General features: G+C 46.0%; 1 protein-coding gene across 1 annotated transcript in view; it reads right to left on the bottom strand.

Annotated features, from left to right (window-relative positions):
- The window catches only part of BFSP2 (beaded filament structural protein 2), a 37114-nt gene that overhangs the window by 17540 nt on the left and 1744 nt on the right, over positions 1-17830 (bottom strand). The window contains exons 2-3 of the mRNA XM_078664439.1: positions 8679-8761; positions 5699-5855 (exon numbers count right to left, since the gene is read on the bottom strand). Of these exons, the coding sequence (XP_078520565.1) occupies positions 5699-5855; positions 8679-8761 (240 nt within the window). The remainder of the gene's footprint in view (positions 1-5698; positions 5856-8678; positions 8762-17830) is intronic.

Raw genomic sequence — 17830 nt, 5'->3', positions numbered from 1 at the left:
TGATAGAAGCAGAGGCTGTAGAGGAGGACCTCTACAACCTCTGCTTCTTTCCTACTATCTCTCTTAGTGTCACTGGAACCTCAGAAGGAGGGAGTGGAAATTCTCCCCAGCTCCTGTCTCCCTCATGTCAGCCACACAAAGAGGAGAACATTTACAGCCCAAAGAGAATAGGGGGCCAAACGCTTCCCACTTTCACAACTCCTGCTGTGTGTGCTCTAACTATTGTCAGATACACGCACACAGCAAGAGATGTGAAGGGCCCCCAAGCTTCAGTGGCGTGAAAGTTTATAAACCCCCTACGTCTCCCAAGAGGCTGCTTAATGAGTGGAATGCTCTAATAGCCTTAGAGCCCTCCATATCAGGCTATGTTGGCCATTAAAGGCTTGCTCCCTTGTTACGGGCCCTCACATTCTGCTCGGGCATAAAACACTGCAGAGGGCCTGTCATTGCTGACATAGCCCGTTATGATGGTCTATAAGGCAATAGTAGAACATTGGAATGTTGAGAGCTTAATTGAAGACAATGAAGTGGCTCAGAGAACATTTTGGCTGGCATAGACCTTCTGCTCCAACATTCCAATATATGTCTTTCTGTTTTCCCTTTTTAACATAAAACATTCTACCCTCAGTTGGTGGGAATGTTCTAATAGCTTTATAGCCCTTCTGCCTTGGGCTAAACCGGATGTTGAAGGCCCTCTTACTCTGCTATAGGTTCTTGTCTACGGCTTTGACTGGTGATTGGGGCTCAGGGCCTTTGACCTCTGCAGCAGAATATAATGCTTTATGTCACATACACTGTACTCGAGTTTTCATTAACTAGAAATATATGTGTTTAATATTATGAGTTACATACAATTGAACCAAAAAATTGTGATGCGTTAAACTGTTTCCATGGCCTAATTCTAGCTAGACCTGTAATGCATCTTTATAATAATAATTGTGTGTGTTTGTTTCTCATTGACATCACATGCAGCACACTGTGCACTGTTAATTTTTTATGACATGTTGTTTTCAAAGTACTCTCTGGAGGAAGCGTCTTTTTACTTTCCAAGGCTTCTTATTGCTAGCACTCTGTATAGCAACCACTCCTGATTCTTTTCTATTGTTTATCTGACTAGTTTTTTACGACACCTCTGGATGACATAAGGTCTAAAGGGTAAAATCTATATTCACATAGTGGGATGGTAGGGTTATATGATGTTTTAAAATGTGAATTGTCAAAATAATGAAACTGTTGCTTGCACCATGGTGACCGTGCAGTTTCTATAATTTTCTATGGTGAAATTTTCTAAATAAACCCTCACATTTGGGGGTGAACAAGAGACTTTTGGGCTTCTACTAAGGATGCTGTCTGGTACTCTATTGATTTGCAGCACCTTTTGTGACTTAGTGCCTTATGACGAGTTTTGCTGTCCGACTGCTGTTGGACCGTGTCTGTGACCACTAGGAGACCGCTGCACCTTTGGCCATCCGACCGTTGTATTATAAGTTTCTCGAGGGGCCGGCAGTGTGACTGCAGCCGTGTTGCGGCGTTTGGCACTGTATTTCAATATGTTTTGATGCCTTTGTGTACATTTCAGCTGCTTTATGTGTCGGATGCACACATATGCATGATATATGTTGAAAAATATCACCTTTTCATTGCCGGATTCCGAGCCTTATGTGGGCAGTCCCAGTAATGGGTATCTGGTACTGATGCACATACTTGTATTTCGTCGCTGTGGTCAGCTTGTGGGAAAGCTAACTTGTAATGCAGATGGCGGTCTTGTGCCTCTGTACCGCCTGATGGAGGCTGCCGTCCCCCGCCTGTGACTTCGGCGGTGTGCTGGTGGTGCCGGCTGTCCAGCGGCGGTCCCTGTGTAGGCAACACTCCCAACTTGCAATACAGTTGATGGCTCACCACCGTGGGATGGCCACCGCTGGGACGGCAGTCCACAGACCCCCAAATTCGTAATGGGGCTCTTAGTCTATTTTTCAGATTTTGCTTAATGTTGGTTTTTAACCTAGATTCTGAGAGCCTTCGTGGAAATAGATTTCCATTTTTTTTAACGGACTCACAAGACTGCTGCTTCCTTTACGTTGTTCATTTTCCTGCATTACACTTTAATATTTTATAAAACCTTCATGGTTTTCTAAGTTATTGATCTCAAACTCACTCTTGGAGTCATTCTTCACAAATGACTGTATTCTGAAACGCTGTTTTGTATCTTGTATTTAGGGACATATTCCCTCATCTGTTCTTGAGGACAACACCGTCCCCGGCCCCACATCTAGGTGGTATGAGTGTTTTGACTATCATATATAGATTGCTTAAGCAATAGCGCCCACAACTGTAAAAAAACAAAGAACAGTGCAATACTTTTTTTGTGTGGTTATAATGCATCATAAAATACATTTTTATAAAATCTCTCAGTCGTGCCCACATCTCAGAGAAATGCACAACCAAATGTTTCCAGGTATGGAAGGAAATAAGAAATGAACAGCACTTCCTGCCAAGTTATTTAAGGGTAAAATTAGGTAACTCAACATTCAGCACAATAATTCTAGCAAGGGCAAATGTTGACCTCTGCATATCTAAATGCAATCCAATAATCCCAAATCACAGTGAAAACTCTAAACAATTGAATGTATGCACCTCAAATGTAAAACATATTAATGAAATATATAAGTAATCAACAAAAAGGCATAAATAAAAAGTGAAATGTCCAATGAGGCTCTGATATGAATGCAGAATTATAAACACAGGGGGAATCATAGAGTGGGGGTTGAAATGTTGCACTCATGAAAACTGTAAACAGTGTTTGCTCATTGTGAGCCAGTGCTGATAAACATTATAGAGCATGTGTATGTGTGGGGTGTGTGTGTGTGTGTGAGACTAATATAGGAGACTGCAGGGCTGAGTGCTCTGACGTCTACAATAACAGGTAGATAGATTCCCCCCTTCCTCTTCGACAGGGCGCTCCATAGCAACATGACATTTCACGCACCCCATTGCTGCCATAAAACGTCAACAATTGCACCGCCACAGCAAACAGCATTGCAATGTAGACAAGCATTAGGAATGGCAATTCAAGTGTAAAAGCCCTGAGAAGGCAGCTCAGTGAGTGCAATGTTCAATCCTGACTCCAGTATAAAACATCCAAGTTGTGAGTTGGAATGTCAGTAGGCTGACTCAGCCTTCCATCCTTCCGATCTCGGTAACTTGAATTATCAGGCCTTTACACAGGAATTGTTAATGAAAAGCTATTTAGCCATTGCCTCCCCAGAAAAATATAATGCAGTTAATTTTATGTTAGAGAGTACAACCACAAGTAGGGATGTTACTGGTGGATACAATGTTGGTAACAAATTGCTTTAAAGATAAGACACAAAGAGGCAGGCTTACTAAGTTGGCACACAATGCAGTCCAGAAATAAAAGTTGCTGTGCTGCATTGTGTGAAAGGGAGCGAGCATATCTGCTAGGAGATGGTTTTGCTTTCCTATATCCCTTTGCACCAATGCACCCACGCTTGCACCATACTGCAATGCTATGTACACTATGTCAAATATAGGTGTTGTTCTGGAAGATACCCTTTCAGTACAACAACTTATGCTTGGGCACAGTTTAACAATGGACGTCAATTCACCGAAATGCCAGGGGTAGCTGAAGTGACATCTCACGCCCTATGACCTTCACTCACACACATACACACAAATTCACAAAAAAATTTAAAAGCATTTTTACTTACCTCGGCTGCTATGGAAGGGCAAATTCAAGCTTATAGTACTCCATTTTTATTACACTATTAGTGAATAATATATTTTATTTTTTCACTATTAGTGCAATAAACAATTGACAGAAAATAAAGAGAGTGCATCCCCAGCTGCCCTTGGGGTCCTGGCACTGAATGTGCCATGTTAAGGCTAAGGGTCACAAAAGCAGTGCTAAGGGTATCACAGGGCAAGCCAGGGGTCGCAGCCGCGACCCTTTGGTGATCCCTAAATGTCATCCATGAGTTTAACACTTTGTGTATGTGCTGTAAAGTGCAGCATACACACAAAGTTGAAAAGGTGAAAGAAAACTTTTTGCAGACTTTATGCCTGCATCAAGGAGGCATTAGCTTTTGGTGGAAATCTTCCCTCTTTTTAGTACAGAGGGTTTTGCATCAAAAGCCATGGGTAATTGCATCGAAATGCCCATGTATTATACATGGAACACCCCCTTGCCACAAAGTAGCAGAAATAGGCACTCAGCTACTTTGCATGTCTTTAGGGCTACTTTCCATCACAAATTAAAATTGGCTCTGTAGAAAAGTATTAGTAAATCTGCCCCTAAATGTACATGCTTCACTCCCCAGGTGACTTATGAAGCAGCCTGTGGGGAAAAGCCTGCTGTCAAACTATTTTTTGCAGCTGTTGTCCTGCACATTACTGAAACCTCTCCAACTTGTGCGTTGATTGTTAAATACTGTGAGATTACATTAGTGATTCTGTGGGGAGGAACTGAGGCTTATCAACCAACTTCCACAGTGTTAAACGTCTGCTGGTTTTGAAACCCAACTTCCCACTTTACCGATGTGTGTGAACCTAAACGCGCCGCGTCAGAGTTCTACTCCTAAGCTGCTATAAACTTGAGAGTGCTGAGAAGAAATTCGTGGGCATATTATCTAGGAAGTGGCGGTGAGAGGCGTTAGCCTCCTTGGCTTAACGCCTCACATCGCCACTTCGGAAGAGCAAGGCTGCACCATATTACCAAGGATATGGAACAGCCTGGCGTTTCCCCCTGCGATGGCGCAAAGTCTCACAACTTAACGCCAACGCAGGCACCCTTGCACCAGAGTGCAAGGGTGTCTGCGAGCAGGGAGGTTTGTTTATGTACAGGAAGGTGCCCCTTCCTGTACATAAACAAACCTAAAATGCCGTTTTGTAACTTACATGTAAGTTACAAAATGGCATTTAAAAAAAGGGTTGTTTATGTACAGGAAGGGACACCTTCCTGTACATAAACAAACCTTGGCATTTTGCTTTTTCCATGTATGCTGCACAAGGCAGCACACATGGAAAAAGCAAAAACGAGGAGAAATGAAGCATTTCTCCTAGTTTCGTCACCTTAAGACCAGGATTTTCCTGGTCTTAAGTTCAGTGCTTCCACGTATTATCGCCTCTCTTGATAATAGGTGGCAGCGTCGAAGTGAATGCGTGTTGCGGTGGAACGCCCACCGCAACACCCACTGCACACCCATTTCACGCTAATTTTAGTGTGAAAAGGGCCCTATTACCAAGGCAGCGTTAAGCCACTTAACATGGCTTTTAGCCACCTTATAGGGCGATGACCCTATCGCCACCACAACGTCACAAAAGTGATGTTGTGGTGGCGATAGGGGTGTGGTAACATGCCCCTCAGTTTTTAGTATGTGTGGGATACATGAACATACATTTATTCCATGCAAAGAGTTAGACTTATTTGAAAAAAGCATCTGCAGTCTGAGCCTTCAATTGAAATGCACTAGAGCCTGTTGAAATGAGGGTCGATATTCGTAGTTCATCGTGTACCCCCTAAAAAAAACTTTACTAGAAATGACGCTGATCCATGAGTATATTGTCCACATGATTTGCCCAGTGGCATGAACATAGAAGAAAGACTCTTCCCGGAGCCGAACAGCAGAAGTGTGTGACACACAGCGACAACTTCCACTTTTTGAGTGCCTCTATAACCCACCTCTTCATGATTCCTGGACAGCAGAGCCAACTCCGTCTTCATGCTCTCTATTTGACTTTCCAGGTCCATTTTTGTCAAATTAGCGTCATCAATCACTTTGTAGAGGGAGTTAATTTCTTCTTCCACTGCTTTTCGGAAAGGTTGCTCGTTCTCATATCTGCAAGGACAGGATGTCAAGAAATGCATGATCTGCAATGCCACAGCCATGACCCTGCCTGCCTTCTGGGCACCAGAAATAATTTCTCAATGTCATTCCTCTTAGATCTGCCCTCAGGTGGAAGCTATGCAGCACAAGTCGAATTTGTAAAAGAGAAAGACAGTCTCCCAGTGATTTATCTTGTTACGACATGTAATCTATCAGGTGAGTGAAAATGGAGAATGCAGGCTGTGTGAACTGCATTGGGATTCATGCACAGTGTTGTGAAGATACATACACACTTTACATTTTAGACTTTTAAAAAAATCCATGCTATTTCCAAAGAAGCTTTGTATCCTCCTATGCTCTATAGCCTGAGGCCCAAATATACAAAGATTTTGCATTGGGGACCTCACTTTTTTTTACACACCCCAACATAAAATCTATTTTTGGATTTACAAAGCGACATAAGTCCCGATTTGCGTGGCTTTGTAAAAAGAAAAAGAAGACGTATTGCAGGGCTGTGCATAGTGCTGCCTTGTGTTACCTGTATCAGGTAGCCTTTACATGGGTAGTGCAGGGGTGTTCCTGTGAATACACATAATCGACGTAACACCATATTTACAAAGACTTGTAAACATGGCTTTGCGCCAAAATGGTGTGCCTACCTGAGGCTGGTATAACAAGAGAAAATATCTTTATTTCTCCTAGTGTTTTCATCTTTGTATGCGTGTAGCATTGTGCAGCACACATACAAAGAGGAAATAGCTTCAAATTATAGTTTTTTGTGCAGGAAGGTATCCCTTGCTGCACAAAACCTATCCTGACCACAACATAGGCACCCTTGCAACATGATGCAAGGTGCCTGTGTTGGCACAATTCAGCCACAAGTGTGCCAGGGCTAGAGGACAGCAGAACTGCGCCATCAAGTTTAAAATATTGTGAAGTTCTGCTCTCTTCCTTGTGTACCACAAAGCAGCTTCACTTACTGTGCTGTTTTGCGTGAAATGTTAGTAAATATGCCCCTAGGTTCACAAAAGCAACTTAAAATCTTCTTGCAGGTTGACACCTACGTTTCAGAGTAGATTTTTAATTTGTGGGACCCAAAATGGTCTCCAGGAATGCTCATGGGAAGCTGCAACACCTAAAGGTTGTAGGTTTTCCCATGGAAGTCATTTGTGAATTCCAATTTACACTAATGCAAAGGCATTGTTTTATGCATATGTGTACACTCTCCACAATCAGGGCGGGACTGGGAACACAAACCAGCCATGGCAATTCTGCAGGAGGATGGGAGGGGGCACTATCAGGGTGCTGGGGAGAAGCAGCATTGCTGCCGCTTTAGTTAGCACTACTTCCGCTATTGTTACAGGGCGGCAATATTGCAACATTACTGCAAAACCGGCCCCCAGTAACAAAACGGCCCACACCACTCAAGAACCGGCCCCCACCTTTCCGGCCCACCAGTAAAACGCCCAGCGCCCGCTATGGCCAGTCCGGCTTTGTGCACAATTAGACTCCTGAAAATGTCTTGTGTGAGCGCAAATGTACTGCAAAACTCCCACCCCCTTTTCTAGTCAACGGAAGATGTATGCCACGAAGAACCCCTTCCCCAAAACCTCCGTTAACTTTGAGTGTGTTACATTCCTATTCCCACCCTTGGAAATAGTTCCAGACAGTGCTTCAAATGGGCCGGTACTGTCCGGTACGGAGTACCAGGACTTTTTTATTTTGGGAGGGAGAGTACTGGCACTTCTCAAGAGAAATGCTATACTTTTATTTGGAGAGTACCGGCACTTCTCAGAAACAAGCAAGTACTCTGTTATAGAGTACCTGCACTTATGAAATGAAATGAAAAATTGCACTTGTATAGCGCATAACTACCCAGAGGCCTCGCAGCGCTTGCTATATTTTTCCATTTCAAGCACTGGTTTCAGATTAACTCCTGCTCTTGACAGAATTAAATCTACAATATTTTCCAGGGTATGAATTGGCTGAGAAGAAGTTTATTAATGCATACAAACTCATAACTTTTTGGGGTGTGCACAATCTTTCCAGAGCATCCTCGCCCATCCACTTAAGTAGCTATAACCCCAGAAAATTTTACCCCAAACTAGGGTAAATCATGCAACAAAAAAAACCTATTTATGCATGCTAGTTCACATGTTGTGAAAAAATGAAGGGATCTGCCTTCATAAACCAAGCTCTCTGCATGTGCAAGGTGAGCTACAATGCATAAATGGATTTGTTAATCGGGCTGTATTCGTTTGCATTATTTTAAATAATTATACACCTTTCATGAACGGTATATTTGAAAGCATTTAGCATTATGTATCATTTCCACAGTCATTCTGAATACATTTGAGTCCTGAACAGGCATCTGTTAAAAAAATCAACTAAATATTCGACGAATTCACATTTTCCTCAATTAGCAACTATTGCTTTTCAAATTCATGGATTCTGTGTAAATTTAAAATAACTTCAATATGATGTGTAGTATTTTCCGGGGAGATCTGTATGCTTCTTTTTGCATTTTGTCTACAAACTAACAGAATCTGTGCATTTTCCATGGATTATTCATGTCTGTCATTATGTACATTTACATGTAACCTTCCAGAAGTCTCTTTTAGTTATTTGTCTTACGGAAGGTTTTGTGCATCTGTGGAAGAAAATCTAGATTTTGCTCATTTTTCTCACACTTCAGTGCAAGAAAATATAGAACTATTCTAGTAAATGTTTGTATAAAGCCTTTGTATTCTTTCTTTTTGCAGGGGCTTAAAAACCTGTCATACAACCTCATGAAATGGTGAACAACGTGCAGAACATGTGCACTCAATACTGTACCTGTCCTTGAAATCCTCACCGCAGGCTTGGATGTTCTCTGTCTGCAGCATGAGGCGCGCATTGTCCAGGACAGCATCGCTCACCTGAAAACAGACAATGACATTGCTCCTAAAGTCACTATTTTGTGCAAAAGAATATCTCTCCCTCAGTAAGGCTTACCCAACTGAGCACAGGTTGTTTTTATTTGTATTTGTGGGTAGCAAGCTCTTCTAACACCCTCTAGAATTCTCATCATATGACAATGCACTTGGACCCAAGAAAGATCATTTTTCATGGTAATTTGTCATGATGGACATCATTTAGATAGCCACTGTGCTAGAATATCACCTCTGGACTTATGGCCACTCAACAGAGGTAAAAGAAAAGTCTTGTGGTGCATGTTTTTGGCGTGGGACACCTCAGAAGCCAATGGAGGTGAACAATTGTTTTGAGGGTGAGGAAGTTTGCAGGGCGGGCGACGATACTCTAGTCTATCTCCAGCTTTTGGCATTGTGTATGGGTGTATATGATAGCAAGGCAGGATACACCTAAATGAGGGTGAATTAAGAACTATGGGCCTGATTATGATGTTGGGTGGACACCATTGCACATTGGAATCGCCCAACCATAGGTCGGCAGTTCCGACGCATAATATGGATCAGTCTTAAACATCAATTTTTTAATGGCAGCTTGTGCGGTGCCTGCCACACGGTGGAGGGTTGTTTAGGGGGGCACCATAGGTGCCCTCCAGGCCCATAGTGGAGGACCAGGAGGGAAGGGGCCATGCTAGGGGCCCACAAAATCACTTTCCGACAGCCTTTCCATGTCAGAAAGGCTGACGTGGAAAGGCTGTTGGAAAGTGACATCATAAAACCCGATGGCGGTGCCAAGGCTGGCTCTGCTGTCATTATGGGACTATGTCTGTTTCTGACGGCCTGGGACCTGCTCTCTCCCCCCGTAGCTCTGGTGTGCCATTTGCCGTGCTGTGCCTCTACCAGGCAGGTAGGGGTTTGAGCCCAGGTTTGCCTACGGTGTTTCTTCTCGCGTTTTCCTTCCACACTTGTACCCTGTTTGCCTGTTTCTGTATTATTTGTCTATTTGCTCCTTTCCTCCTTGCTCCATGTTTATTTTCTGTGCCCTGTGCCTTTGCCTGCTGTTTCCTTTCGCCATTCCTGCCCCTGTTTTTGCTGTAATTGTATTGCTTCTGTATTATTTGTTTCTTTCCTCCTTGCTCCCTGTTTATTTTCTGTGCCCTGTGCCCTTTGCCTGCTGTTTCCTTTCGCCGTTCCTTCGGTAATTGTATTGCTTCAGTATTCTTTGTTTCTTTGCTCCTCGCTCCCTGTTTATTTTCTGTGCCCTGTGCCTTTGCCTGCTGTTTCCTTTCCCATTCCTGCACCCGTTTTTGCTGTAATTGTATTGCTCCTGTATTATTTGTTACTTTCCTCCTTGTTCCCTGTTTATTTTCTGTGCCCTGTGCCCTTTTTTCTTCTATTTACTTTCGCCGTTCCTGCCCCTGTTTTTCCCGCCGCTGTGTCCACTGCGGCCCGCTCTCCCATTCGTGCGCCCGCTCATCCCTCCCACCTCCCCTTCTTATGGTGAACGCCACAACACCTGTCTCCGCTACGATGCCAGCACCCTCCACGCACTCAACACTGGACGACCGCACACCTGCTCCCTGGCCGCCCCAAAGCACACCCAAGGACCCTTCTCCTGCTGAAACTACAGCTTCACCAGCATCTGATCCACCAACGCACCCACCGGGAAAAACTCAACCACCTCAGATGCATTCTTCTCAACATCCGCTCCGCCCGCAAACACGGCGTTAAACTTTGGGACCTACTCGACTCAACCTCCCCTGACGTCGCCTTCCTGGCGGAGACCTGGCTGAACCCCTCCTCTGCACCAGACATCGCCATAGCCAACCCGGGTGGCTACAAAATCACCCGGAGGGACCACACCAATGGAGTAGGAGGAGGAATCGCCATCGTCCACAGGAACACTCTCAGTCTCGACCAACACCGACGACACCCTCAGCACCGCCAAACACCTGCACTTCCAGATCCACACCGCTCCAAACACCAGCCTCAGAGGAACCCTAATCTACAGACGCCCCAGACCCCGGCCACAGTTCAGCGATTCCATCGCCGACTTCGTCAGCACACAAGCCATCGCCTCCACAGACTACATCCTTCTCGGGGACCTGAACTTCCACCTTGAGATAAAAACAAAGATCGCAACTCCACCACCCTGATCGACAACCTTGCCAACCTCGGACTCAGACAACTCGTCTCAACATCCACCCACTCTGCTGGCCACAGGCTTGACCCCATCTTCTCCGCAAGCTCCCATGTCACCTTCAACCACACCACCGAATTCCACTGGACCGACCATCACTGCATCCACTTCACCTTCCGGAAACCCACCATGCACCACCGCACCCAACAGAACCCCCGCCGCTGCTGGAGCAATGTCACCGAAGACCAGCTAACCACCACCCTCGCCCGGAGCCCACCAGACGACCCCACCAACCCCGACACCGCCTCCCGCAACCTCAGACAATGGATCGACAACTGCGCCAACACTCTCGCCCGATCAAGAAACCCTCCAACAGACACACCAGCAAGAAAGCCAGCTGGTTCCCTGAAGACCTCCAGGCCTCCAAGCAAACCTGCTGCCAAAACCTAGAGAAGAAATGGCACTGTGAACAGACACAGGACAGCTACGCAGCACAAAAGAACATTACTCGCAGACACCATCACCTCATCAGATCCGCCAAAAGGGCCTCCTTCAAAGACCGCCTAGACAACAACGCACACAACAGAAAAGAGCTCTTCAACATCGTGAAGGAACTCTCCAACCCCAGCTCCAACACCAACAACATCCCTCCTTCGCAAGACCTGTGCGACTCCCTGGCCAACTTCTTCCATCGCAAGATCGCAGACATCCACGACAGCTTCAACGTCATGACCGCCCGACAACCACTGAGACCTCCGTCCCCACGGCCACCATCCACACCGACCCCCTGCTCTCCTGGACCAACACAAACGACGACCACACCATCAAAATCATGAACACCATCCACTCCGGATCTCCGTCAGACCCATGCCCCCACCACATCTTCAACAAAGCCAGCACCACAATCGCACCCCATCTCCGGAAATTAATCAACATCTCCTTCGAGACAGCGACCTTCCCAGAGAGCTGGAAGCACGCCGAGATCAACGCCTCACTCAAAAAACCCAAGGCTGACCCCAAGAACCTCAAGAACTTCCGGCCTATCTCCCTGGTCCCGTTCCTGGCAAAGGTCATCGAGAAGACCGGAAACAGACAACTGACCTGCTACCTCAAGGAGAGCAGCATCCTGGACCCGTCCCAGTCAGGGTTCCGCAGCAACCACAGCACCGAAACTGCCCTAATTGCCGCCACAGCTGACATCAGGCCCTGCTGGACAAAGGAGAAACCGCGGCCCTCATCCTCCTGGACCTGTCAGCCGCCTTCGACACTGTCTGCCACCGCACCCTACGCACACGACTCCACGACGCTGGGATCCAAGACAAGGCCATGGATTGGACCACCTCCTTCCTCTCCGGTAGAACCCAGAGCGTCCGCCTCCCCCTTTCTGCTCCGAAGCCACCAAGATCATCTGTGGCGTACCCCAGGGCTCATCCCTAAGCCCAACATTGTTCAACATCTACATGGCACCGCTCACCCATGTCACCCGACTGCATGACCTCAACATCATCTCCTGATCCTCTCCCTCACCAAGGACCCCCACACAGCCAAAACCAACCTCCACGAAGAAATTAAAGCCGTTGCCGAGTGGATGAAGAACAGCCGACTGAAGCTAAAGTTGGACAAAACGGAGGTCCTCATCCTCGCCTCCACCTCCTCGGCCTGGGACAATTCCTGGTGGCCGACCGCACTGGGAACAGCTCCAACACCCACCGACCACGCACGCAACCTAGGGTTCATCCTCGACTCTACTCTCTCCATGACAAAGCAGGTCAACGCTGTCTCGTCCTCCTGCTTCGACACCCTCCGCATGCTCCGTAAGATCTACAGGTGAATCCCCACCGAAACAAGAAGAATCGTCACCCAGGCCCTCGTCAGCAGCAGGCTGGACTATGAAAATGCCCTCTATGCAGGAGCTTCGGCTAAACTCCAGAAACGACTTCAACGCATTCAGAACCCCTCTGCACACCTGATCCTCGACATCCCTCGCCGCAGCCACATCACACCCCACCTGAGAGACCTACACTGGCTTCCCGTCAACAAGAGGATCACCTTCAAGCTCCTCACCCATGCACACAAGGCACTCCACAACACCGGACCAGCATACCTCAACAGACGACTCAGCTTCTACACCCCCAACTGCCAGCTGCGCTCCGCCAACCTCGCCCTCGCCACAGTCCCCCGCATCCAAAGAGCAACCTCCGGCGGCAGATTGTTCTCTCACCTCACCACCAAAACCTGGAACACCCTCCCCATCCTCCTATGGCAGACCCAGGACCTACTAACCTTCAGAACACTCCTCAAGACCTGGCTTTTCGAGCAGTAGCAGCATCCCCCCACACCCCCTCAGCGCCTTGAGACCCTCACAGGTATGTAGAGCTTGATTGATTGATTGACGTGCCGATGGACTCATCAAGCCTGTCGTAAGCGCAGCGGACAGTCCCTCCACCTGATACTTCCGCCCGTCGTAATGCTGCAGGTGGACCCCAATGGCAGATGTTGGGCAGACTGCATCCAACTGTTGGTCACCAACATCATAATCGGGCCCTATGTTGTAGAATTTATCTATTGTGGACAGCGTCGATGACCAAGCCATGAACATGCTGTTTCCAAATCTTACTTTAGACTCCGCCAGTAGATGAGGACTGCTGGGCCTCCTTAGCCTGCCCATGTCTCCAGCCATAAGAATAACATAGATTTCACTTGGCCTCCAGCTCTGTGCTTGTTCTACACCCTCTTGCATCTTTGTCTCCCTCACTTTTTTTTATGAGCCTTCACTATTCCGGAATATTTCGGAGTCAGTATAGTGGATATGAACCTCACTATATTCTCACTCTCAAGGGTGACAAGTAAAGCTCTACAAATATACTGATTGGATGATTGACTTCTTCTAATGCTTCTGCAGCAGTAGCGAGTGCAGTTACATATTTAATCTATTTAAATATAGCTGAACAACACAAAGACAAAAGGCCCCCTCTTATTGACATCAGCGAGAGCCCCAAGAGCTCGTTGCCGGTCTCATATACACTACTGGAGGAATGGCCGGACCTTAATCATCCTCGTTATCGTTACATCTGGCTAAAATTAAATCTGGCTCCCCAAACGACCCTTTACCAGTCTCTGTGTTCAGACTGTTGGAAGAGCCTCAGCTTGACAGGATTTGCTCCACGCTCAATGCCTCAATACATCAGGCCAGCGTTCCGACATGTTGGAAGCACGCCATGGTTTCTCCCTTACTAAAGAAACCAATGGCAGATCCAAAAATCCCTGCCAACTTCAGGCCAATCTCCCTACTCCCTATCTTTTCCAAAGTCTTGGAAAGGCACATTTACCAGCATCTGGCAAGGTTCGTCGCAAACAACAATCTGCTGCATGATTCACAATCAGGGTTTCGCCCAGGTTTCTCGACGGAGACGACTCTCATGGGTGTCACTGAGAATCTCCGCCTGATGCTTGACAGAGGGGACACAGCCACACTGATTCTATTAGATCTCAGTGCGGCCTTCGATACCATCTCCCACACCATCTTACTTAGAGCATTGAGCTCTCTAGGCATCGGTGGAAAGGCTCTGAAATGGATTGAATCTTTTTTGTCGGACAGGTCTTTCCAAGTCTTCTCCCACTCCTCGACATCCAAAGTCCATGCCTCTCCATTTGGAGTCCCTCAGGGCTCTATTCTCAGCCCTCTTCTTTTTAATCTGTATGTCATCCCACTAGCTCTTATTGCAAAACGTGCTGGCCTCACGTTATTTTCCTATGCGGACGACTCACAGATAGTCTTTTCCCTCACCCAATCAGATATGTCCCCCACCTCTCTTCTTCAATCTGGGCTCAGCGAAATAGCCTCCTGGATGAGTCAAAATATGTTGAAACTCAACGGAGAAAAAACAGAGATACTTATTCTCTTGAGTAAGCCCGACTTGTGGGGCATCAAACATTGGCCGGTGGAAATGGGGCCTATCCCCTCAGCATCAACACACGTCCGCAACCTGGGGTTCATCATAGATCAGGGCCTAACAATGCAGACGCAAGTGACGAAAGTAGCGGCCACCTGCTTTTCTATCTTGCGCTGGTTGCGTAAGATACTGTGGATGCTGCCACCGGAAACTCAGAGGTCCGTAGTCAACGCCTTGGTGACCTCCCGGTTGGATTACGGTAATGTGCTCTATCTGGGGGTCACTAAGGCGGTTACCCGCCGCCTTCAAATGATCCAAAACGCTGCGGCGCGTCTACTCTGTGGCTGCAAGAGGAATGAACCCATGACACGACATCTCAGGGAACCCCACTGGCTCAGAGTGGAGAATCGTGTGAAGTTCAAAGCTTTATGTTACATGCATAAAATAAAAGCAGGCACGGCACCAAGATATCTTCAATCCTTGGTGTCAACGTACTCCCCTACCCGCATATTGAGATCATCCACCCAAGAACTTTTTTGTGTGCCCAAGGTTAAATTTGCCAGGATGGGCGGGAGGTCCTTCGCCTTCATGGGTCCTAGGCTCTGGAACTCCCTCCCTCTGGTCATTCGTGCAGAACGCTGTCTCAACCGTTTCCGGAGGGCAGTCAAGACCTGGTTATTTAACCAGTAATTTTTCCTTTTACCGTACTCCACGCTAGCCTTCATTTTTAGCGCCGGGAAACCCTTTTTGGGTAGCTGTCGCGCTTTACAAGCTGAAAAAATAAATAAATACTGGGAAGTTTAGTCTGAGCCCTTGAAAGGCAATATTTCTCTCCACTTGTTCCCATACCTGGGTGTCACGCAGTTTGGTGCTTACTTTCCCTCCATGTTAAAGAACAATAGATGTTTCAGCACCGAGGCTAATGTGCTGCATAGCTAAATACATATAAGGTCCCAAAGGCGAGACCGATTGCATTGCAAACGCTTGTTTTGTCTTGCAACAGCAATATTTTAGATTGAATTCAGTAAATAACCTGCCTTTCGTACAATTGCGTCAAAGACATGGTAAATAAAAAATTGGTAGATTTTGAGTGGATGCTGATTTGAAATTATAGCTTTCATTGCCGCATATTGGTAAATACAAGTAAATATGGTAACTAGGAATTCTCACAAATTTGTGTTAACTAGGCTTCGGTTTGGGATGGTCCATCATCTAGTTGCCCATCCTAATATTAAACAACATCCGTCTGGGCCTTGCAGATGTGATGATGTATTGACCCAGAGCACTGTGCACTTCCTGTTGTTATGTAAACTGTACACACAATTCCGTATTGCTTTTTTGAAACCTTTATTTGTTAAATATGGTGTATGTACAGTTACACATGCCATGAATTTAATTTTTAATATGGAGTCGGCAGACATTTGTTTTTATACTGCGACGTTCTTAAATCAATGCATCAACGCTAGGAAAAGTATGATTTTTTAATTGTAATATTTATTGACATGTCCATTTATTTTAACATTTACCTTTGATGATATGATGAGATGAAATACGTCATAATTGTTTTAACATCTTGTATCTTGTTTGTGCTTTTATGGTCATCTACTTGAACCGAATAAAGCTTCATGAAATGAATGAAGCCCTTCTCTGAGGATTTTCTTGATTGCATTATGTGAAATCTGATAACTTTCTTCTTCATTAACTTCACCTGCCTTCTCTCCCCTCTTTGCCTATGAGTACGTGTCTCTGGCAAAAAAGCGACCTCCAATTCTGCGGAGTAAGAATAACGGAGAGTGGAAAGAAATAGGAGAGAGACAGAGGGGTAAAGAGAATGATGTAATGAGACAGGTGAAACAGAGGCAGAGATCAGGGGAAGGAGAGACATGAGCTGAAGAGAGAAAGCTGAGGTAGTCAGAAATAATGGCACAGAGAGGTAGAAGGAGGAAAAGTAGGTATAGAAAGAGAGGTAGAGATAGGTAGAGGTAGGAAGAGTGACAGAGAAACGAGGTAGGAAATGTAGAGAGGTGTGGGCTACACTAAGGGGTATAGTAGAGAGAGAGAGAGTAGAGGGTTAAGAGCGGTAGAGCCTGAAAGGTGATGTAAGATGTTTGTGAAAGGGGTGATGTAGATGAAGGACAGATGCTGGGAAGTGAGATGCAAACGGAGCAGTGAGGTGCGAGGGGTAGGTATGAGGTAGAGAGAAGGATGGCGAGTAAAGGGAGGCACATAGAGTAGTAGTGAGAGTAGTAGTGAGAGATGATTAACGTGAGAGGTGTTTTGAAAGAGTTGAAGCACACAGAGGCGAGGTAGACAGAATAAAGATAGAGTTGGAATAGGTACACACAGAACACAGAGGTGAGGTAGACAGAGTGAAGAGAGATGGAATTGGTACACAGAGGTGTAGTGAAAGGTAGAGAAAGAGGGGTGTGGTAGAAGAGGTGGAGTGACATAAGGAGAGAAGCATGAGACAGAAAGTAAGTTGAGGCATAGAAAAATAGGTACAAGGTCTTAGAAAGAGGTGACATAGCTGTTATCAGAAAGAGAGATAGACAGAGCATTTAAATAGAGAGAAGGATGGAGATTTACAAATTGGTGATGTAGCGAGATGAGATACAAGTTATAGATAGATGAAGTAGAGAAAGAATGGTGAGGTGGAAAGGGAGGACAGTGCCCCTTATCAAATATATCACACACAGTAAAGGAATTGTCAGTAGAACAGCTCTCGCTTTCACAGGACATTGTTCCCTGTCTATGACATCACCGTCTTTAAGTGGGTTGTCAATAGACCAGATTTCGTCATCACAGGACATTGTTCCCTGTCTATGACATCACCGTCTTTAAGTGGGTTGTCAATAGACCAGATTTCGTCATCACAGGACATTGTTCCCGGTCTATGACATCACAATCAATAAGTAGGTTGTCAATAGACCAGATGTCATCATCACAGGACACTGCTCCATGTCTGTGACATCACAAGCTAAAAGTGGGACATCAATAGACCAGCACCTGCCATCCCAGGGCAGTGTTCCCTATCTGTGACATCAC

This window comes from Lissotriton helveticus, chromosome 10 (genome assembly GCF_964261635.1).
Source record: "Lissotriton helveticus chromosome 10, aLisHel1.1, whole genome shotgun sequence".
Taxonomy (NCBI): Eukaryota; Metazoa; Chordata; class Amphibia; order Caudata; family Salamandridae; genus Lissotriton; species Lissotriton helveticus.
Note: the sequence above shows the minus strand (reverse complement) of the source record. Positions and strands in the feature narration are given on the sequence as shown.